This window comes from Rhinopithecus bieti, unplaced genomic scaffold (genome assembly GCF_001698545.2).
Source record: "Rhinopithecus bieti isolate Rb0 unplaced genomic scaffold, ASM169854v2 scaffold_7681, whole genome shotgun sequence".
Classification (NCBI taxonomy): domain Eukaryota; kingdom Metazoa; phylum Chordata; class Mammalia; order Primates; family Cercopithecidae; genus Rhinopithecus; species Rhinopithecus bieti.
This window is the reverse complement of record NW_016806571.1, coordinates 4,869,226-4,876,798: the sequence shown is the minus strand read 5'-3', so window position 1 is coordinate 4,876,798 and position 7,573 is coordinate 4,869,226. Positions and strand designations below refer to the sequence as shown.

The 7,573-nt window shown below is 50.7% G+C and overlaps 1 protein-coding gene across 1 annotated transcript in view; it reads right to left on the bottom strand.

Moving 5' to 3' along the window:
* The window catches only part of ABHD1 (abhydrolase domain containing 1), a 6,082-nt gene extending 3,476 nt beyond the window's left edge, over window positions 1-2,606 (bottom strand). The window contains exon 1 of the mRNA XM_017876917.1: window positions 2,286-2,606. Within this exon, the coding sequence (XP_017732406.1) occupies window positions 2,286-2,399 (114 nt within the window). The 5' untranslated portion in view covers window positions 2,400-2,606. The remainder of the gene's footprint in view (window positions 1-2,285) is intronic.
* Window positions 2,607-7,573: the final 4,967 nt, after the last annotated feature.

Below are 7,573 nucleotides of genomic sequence, written 5' to 3'. Positions count from 1 at the left end.
TTTCTTTTTTCTTTTCTTTCTTTATCTTCTTCTTTTTGAGGCCGAATCTTGCTCTGTCCCCCAGGCTGGAGTGCAGTGGCGTGATCTCTACTCACTGCAAGCTCCACCTCCTGGGTTCATGCCATTCTACTGCCTCAGCCTCCCGAGTAGCTGGGACTACAGGCGCCTGCCCAGGCCCGCCTAATTTTTTGTATTTTTAGTAGAGACGGGGTTTCACCATGTTAGCCAGGATGGTCTCAATCTCCTGACCTCTTGATCCACCCGCCTTGGCCTCCCAAAGTGGTGGGATTACAGGCGTGAGCCACCGTGCCTGGCCTAAGGGGCTTCTTTGTACCAGGGACCTTATTTTCTCTTACTTGTGGGGCCCCTGCTGTTAGATTGTGCTCTAAAGGAAGAACAGCCCTAATGTGAATCGATGTTTTTCTTTCTTCGTGCCAGCCAGGGGGAAGGTGACAAGGATGAAATAACAGGGACAGATGAGGTCAGTGGGCACTGAGCCCTGACTTTCAGCTTCTCTGCTGTATTCTGGACCTCAAGTGAATGAGAGAGCCTAGCCACGTAGAAGGCATGTGAAGGAGGAGTATGCCATAGGTTCAAGAATAGAAACTGCATATCTGCAATGAGTCCTAAGGAACATGAAGACCAGGTTTCTATCTCCAGTACAGTCCCCATACTCTACAGGGGCAAATGGCAGAGAGGCCAAGTTGATAGTGCAACTGTTGGGAGATGTGACTTTTGACCCTAGTCCTTAAGCCCTGGAATTATGATAGCTGTCAGTCGTGTGCAGGCACTGAACTAAGCCCAAGCTTATGAGATATTTTATAAGTGAAGAAGTTATGACTGACAGATGTTAAGTGGTTTGTCCAGTTACACAGCAAGCAATAGGCAAAACAAAATTACTAACTATGACATTACCACCAGTACTTGCAGGTAAGATTTGTTGAGTGCTCATTAAGCTCCAGGCATTGTGCTAAGCACTTCACACAAATTTTGTCTTATGATTTTCACAACAGTTCCATGAAATAGGTTGGATTTGAATGCTGAATAACTTGTCAAAGGTCAGAAGCTTGCCAGAACTAGTTAGTGGCAGAGCAGGAGATTCAAACCCAGGTCTCTCTGACTCTAGAGCCTGTGCTGCCTAGTCACTGTTGTGTATTGCCTCTTAATTGCCAAGATTTTGAGTTGCTATCCATTTTTTTCTTTTCTTCTTGAGACGGAGTTTTGCTCTGACACCCAGGCTAGAGTGCAGTGGTGCCATCTCAGCTCACCACAACCTCTGCCTCCTGGGTTCAAGTGATTCTCCTGCCTCAGGCTTCTGAGTAGCTGGGATTATAGGCATGTGCCACCACGCCCGGCTAATTTTTGTATTTTTAGTAGAGTCGGGGTTTCTTCATGTTGGTCAGGCTGGTCTTGAACTCCCGATCTCAGGCGATCCTCACACCTCTGCCTCCCAAAGTGCTGGGATTACAGGCGTGAGCCACCGCGCCCGGCCCTAAGGAAGACGTTTAGTAAACAATAAATGCTAATGTAGAAAGCTCTGAAAATATGGAAAAGTCTCGGTAACACTAAAGGCTCCTGTAGACCTTTTTAAAGGACTCGAACCAGCAGGTGTCTTGTTAGACTCAGCTGCCTAGAACAGAGTTTAATGAAGATGAAAATATTTGACTTTTCCTGGATATGTAAATTATGTGTTTATCTAAATTTCAGTGAGAAAAATCTCCAAATTCATCAAAATCAACCTCTTCAAACTTGCTCATCACACTATATGGAGAGCCTGGAACATAAAACAGGGCTGAATGAGCAAGGACAGTTAGTGTTATCCATCAGTTCTGCGCTAGGCCAGTTCTGGCCTCAGCCACCCCTTAAGGGAAGGGAGGCCCTACTAAGCTATTTGGGGGGTGGGGGGTGTTGGGAGTTAGCCATGACCCCACAGACCTCTGGTTCCTTCCTTCAGTGCAGCTGAAAGACTCAGCTAAACCACCTAAAAAGGAATGCAAAGTGTGCACATCTCTGACACCTCAGGATGCCTTCCAACCCACTTTTCCCAAATGCTTGTCCACATCATAGAGAGCAGCACCCTCCGGTGCCCAAAAGGCCCAGTTGGCATGGGGAGGACATGGGATGCAGAGGCACTAGGGAGGCAGAGCCGAGTCTCCATTCGGTGGGAGCAAATTTCATCTGTGGGGAAGCCCAACCATTCCAGCTCCCACCAAGGGCTCAAGCCCGTGTCTGGAAGCTGCCCCTACACCCAAACCCGCCGGCCAGAGCACTGGACCCGCACCCACCTGAAGGACACATGCCCAGTAGTAGCCCAAGTAGAGGGCAACGGCAAAAGCCAAGAGGAGAGAAAAGGTGTCTGCCCAGGTGCCATTCTGGGGGCTCAGAAAGGAGCTCAGCATCTTGTGTTGGGGGCTTCCGACCCTCAGGCTCCTGACTGGCCCCGGCTCGCCGGCTGTGACTCGCAGGCCCGCCCGCCGCCTGCCATAGGCTGCCTGTGCGGGTCCTGTCCCCGCTGCCGGCCGTTCGCGCTGCCCGCCCCGCCCACCGCCGGTGCCGCGGCTGGGCGGCGAAAGGCGGTGCTAGTTGGTCGCGGGGCTGGGCGGCTGCGCCTAGTGTCCCGCGGGGAAGTAACTCGAGCGACCTGCGAATGGCTTCCCGCCCTCCCCCGCCTTCTGCTTCCCCTCCGCGGTTCCTGGCTCTGCAGCCCGAGACAAGCGGCCTCCCCCAGCTGCCATCTTGGTGCAGGGCATTTCCAGCTCCCTCAAACTCTTCCCCGGCGACCCCCCGAGTCCAGCAACCTGGCCAGAGCCCCTCAGGCACTCGCAGTCAGTCACACACAGGACACAGCTACTCCCACGGTGACATTCTGCTCTGTCACAGACTACAGCCATTCACAGTGACCCTCACCAGTCACTGTCCGACTGTGACACCCCACACTGTCACACAGCTTTCAGCTGCTCAGTGTTGGCATTGCACACACACGCAGCTTCCTGCAGTGTCACTTTGCGTTGCCTCATACAGTCCCTGCCACACAGTCCTCGTACAGTAGATAATTTGCTCACCACCCGCTCTGTACCAGGCACTTGATGCAGACCCCCCCATGTTACTGTCCCTGTCTTCATTGAAATATAGGCGGCCGTCTACTAAGAGTAGTGGCTTTCAACCTTGACTGCAGATCGGAATCATCTAGGATTTTTAAAACTACCAGTGCCCAGGCCCTACCCCCGATACAGTTGGTCTGGAGAGGAGCCTAGGTATCAGTATACCGTAAAGCTTATAGGAGGTTCACAAGTCATCAGGGCTTAACAGGGTCCACACAACGGAAGTACCAGCTGTCATGGGAGCACTGTGGGGGTGTCCAGACTTCATGGGAGGGTGTTCTACCAGATGGGGCAGCATAGGCAAAAGCCTGGAGGTGAAGGATGTCTTAAGGGAACAGAAAGAAATTTGGTGTGGCTGGAACATGTGGATGGTCAAGGACCACATAATTGCTGCAGTTTATCCTAGGGTCAGAGGAAAGCCATCCTAGGGTTTTAAGAAGGGAAGAGTGACATGAGTTATGTTTTAGGAGAATCATTCAGTTGCTGGGAGAATAGATTGGAGGAGGAGGAAAGTAAAAGCAGAGAGGCCACTGGGAGGCTGCTGACAGAACGCCAGGCTCAAAAGATGCCTGGACTGGAGTATACCCAGGAGAAGAGTGAAAAGCTTCAAGATCAGAGGCACAATTGATAGGACCTGGTGGTAGATCGGAGGCAGGGGAAGAAGGAGGAACACGGATGGCCCCCAGGTTTCCGACTGCACAGACATAAAGTGCCCATCCCTGGGATAGGGAAACAGAGGAGAGGAAAATTTGAAGAGGAAGATGATGCATTTAGACACAGACATGTAGAGGATGGGGTGCTGGTAAGTGTTTTAACTGCGTTTCCTTGGGTTCTGTATTTGTCTCTTTGGCATCCATAAATCACAGGGCCAACCTAATGTCCAAGGTTGTTTACGTCTCCCCTGCAATCCAGAGCTCATACTCTGAGTCACTTCCTTTCTCTAACTTTCACATTCCAAGCCAGTATCTCCCCTGCCCTAAATCAACCCAGGACCAGGTCACTAGTACCAGTCCCTGTGCCCCAGAGTGCTCTGGGATTATTCAAACTAGGCAGTCCCAAACCACTTCTCCTGCCTTACTGGGAGACGTACACCCAGTAAAGGCCTGTACCTTCCCCTCCTTTCTGCCTCTTATGTGACACTGGCACTTTCCCCTGTGACTGTGCCTTTTGTTTCTAGGGGAACTGTGAATAACATTAAGCTTTTCTTTCAATGGCAGTGACCTCTTCATGTCCTCACTCAGCCACCTTTATAAATTAAGACTCAGGCACAAATTAGTAGGATATTCAATGCCTGAAGTGGCCTGGGGCTTAGAGATTGGAGCTGGAGAATTGGTAATCATCGGCATTTAGGTGGTATATTAGTTGGCAGTTTGCTCTAAGAAAGCACTACAAACTGGGTGTCTTAAACCAGGGGTCCCCAACCTCCTGGGCTGCAAATTGGTACTGGTCCATGGCCTGTTAGGAAGCAGGTGGCATAGCAGTAGGTGAGCAGGGTGAGCAAGCATTACTGCCTGAGATCAGTGGTGGAATTAGATTTTCATAGGAGTGCAAACCCTATTGTGAACTGCACACAGAAGGATCTAGGTTGCGTGCTCCTTATTAAAATCTAATGCCTGATGATCTGAGGTGGAAGTTTCATCTCAAAACCATCCCCCTCACCCCCAACCCTTCTGATATGTGGAAAGATTGTCTTCTCTGAGGCTGGGCACCATGGCTCACGCCTGCAATGCCCAATGCTTTGAGAGGTCAAGGCAGGCGAATTACCTGAGGTCAGGAGTTTGAGACTAGCCTGGCCAACATGGTGAAACCTCGTCCCTACTAAAAAAAATACAAAAAAATTAAAAATAAAAATTAGCTGGGTGTGGTGGCGTACACCTGTAATCCCAGCTACTCGGGAGGCTGAGACATGAGAATCACTTGAACCTGGGAGCTGGAGGTTGCAGTGAGCTGAGATAGCACCACTGCACTCTAGCTGGGATGACAGAGTGAGAGTCCATCTCAAAAAAAAAAAAAAAGATTGTCTTCACTGAAACTGGTCCCTGGTGCCAAAAAGGTTGGGGACTGTCTTAAACAACAGAGATTTATTGTCTCACACTTCTGGAGACTAGAAGTCAAGATTGAAATATCAGTAGGATGGGTTCGTTCTGGGAGCCATGAGGAATAATCTATTCCGTGCCTCTCCCCTGGCTTCTGGTGTTTTGCTGGAAATCTTTGGCACTCCCTGACTGGTAGAAGCATCACCCTGATCTCTGTCTTCATCTTCACAAACATCTTAGTGTGTTTGCGCTGCTATAACAAAATCCCACAGACTGGGTAATTTACAAACAACAGAAATTTATTCCTCACAGTTCTGGAGACTGGGAGGTCCAAGATCCAGGCACTGGCAGGTTCGGTGTCTGTGAATGTCTGTGCCTCAGAGATGGTGTATCTGGGTTTCCTCACGTGATGGAAGGGACAGAAAGGCAAGAGAGCAAGAGGGCTGAACTCTCTCAGAAACTTCTTTCATAAGGTCATTAATCTGTTCATGAGGGGAGAGCCCTCATGGTTTCATCATGTCCCAAAAGGCCCTACTTCTTTTTTTTTTTTTCAGAGGCAGGATATCGCTCTGTCACCAATGTTGGAGTACAGTGGCAGGATCACAGCTCACTGTAACCTCAAATTCCTGGACTCAAGGGATTTGCCTGCCTCAGCCTCCCAAATAGCTGGGACTACAGGCGTGCACCACCATGCCTAATTTTTATTTATTTATTTATTTATTTATTTATTTATTTACTTACTTACTTACTTACTGTAGAGACACAGTCTCACTATATTGCCCAGACTGGTCGAAAACTCCTGGCCTCAGGAGATCCTCCCACTTCAGCCTCCCAAAGTACTGGGATTACAGGTGTGAGCCACTGTGCCTGGCTTCCTCCTCTTAATATCACCACAATGATGACTAAGTTTCAGCACGTGAATTTGGGGGGATATTCAGGCCATAGCAATGTTCTTCCTATGTGTGTGTCTGTGTCCACATTTCCTCTTTTGATATGAACACCAGTCATATTGATTAAGGGCCCACCCTACTCCAGTATGACCTCATTTTAATTAATTACATCATTATTTCCAAATAAGATCACAGTCTGAGGTATTGGAAGTTAGGACTTCAACATATAACTTTGTGAAGGACACGAGTCAATGCATAACAGTGATGGGAGCTAGGTGAGCAAATGAGCACATGAGCAGATGGAGAGTGAGGAGAGGGCCCTGAGGAACTCTGATGCTAAAGAAAATGGAGACCTTTTTGAAATGACCAGAGGTAGGAGAGGTGTTGCTGAAACCAGCAGAATCTGTGATCTAAAGAGGCAGTGACTAGCAGTGTTCATCACTAGGAGGAGGACAGGATGAGAGTGGGCTTGTCGCTGTGATGACAGTGTCGCTGTGACGACAGTGTCGCTGTGACGGAGTGTCACAAACAACTCAGGAAGAGTTCACCCTGACACCCCAATACATATGCCTCTAACACTCTGCACTGCCACACCCCTGGGGAGTCAGTCACACGTTGGCCATACCCTGAAGTGCACACTATCATTTATTTATTTATTTTTTGAGACAGAGTCTCGCTTTGTCACCCAGGCTGGAGTGCAGTGGCGCAATCTCGGCTCACTGCAAGCTCCACCTCCCGGGTTCCCGCCATTCTCCTGCCTCAGCCTCCCGAGCAGCGGGGACTACAGGCGCCTGCCACCACGCCCAGCTAAATTTTGTTTTTAGTAGAGACGGGGTTTCACTGTGTTTACCAGGATGGTCTCGATTTCCTGACCTCGTGATCCTGCCGCCTCGGCCTCCCAAAGTTCTGGGATTACAGGCGTGAGCCACCGCGCCCGGCCCCTGAAGCCCACACTATCACACGGATGCACAGTCACACAAAATACTCCCTACGGTGTCACAAATTCCTCATACACAGAGCCACACATGCCAGCCACAACTGCACATGCTAATAGTGTTAGGTTCCATTTTGTCACATGCGTCTGGGTCCCTCAGGCAGAGAAAGTGGCAACGAAAGCATGACCACAGTTAAACATACTTCTGATGCACACTGGCCTCACTGTCTCTTGGTCCCTCTGTACTCATATGTGTGCACACAGGCATATGCACACATCCGCGCACACATGCACGCTCACACACGTGCATCCTTACACACGCTCACGGGCGCACACACGCACGCTCACAATGTCACACGCGTGTGCGCACACGTACACGCACACGAGCACACGAGCACACGCGGACCGCACACGCGCACATGCGCACTCACACGCACACGCGCGCGCGCAGCCCCTCCCGCCGCGGGCTCAGCGAGGTCGCTGGAGGAGCTGCGAAAGGCCAGGTCCGGCGGGCGGGGCGGCGGCTGGCACTGGCTCCGGACTCTGCCCGGCCAGGTGGGCGGCTCCAGCCGGGAGGGCGACGTGGAGCGGCCACGTGGAGCGGCCCGGGGG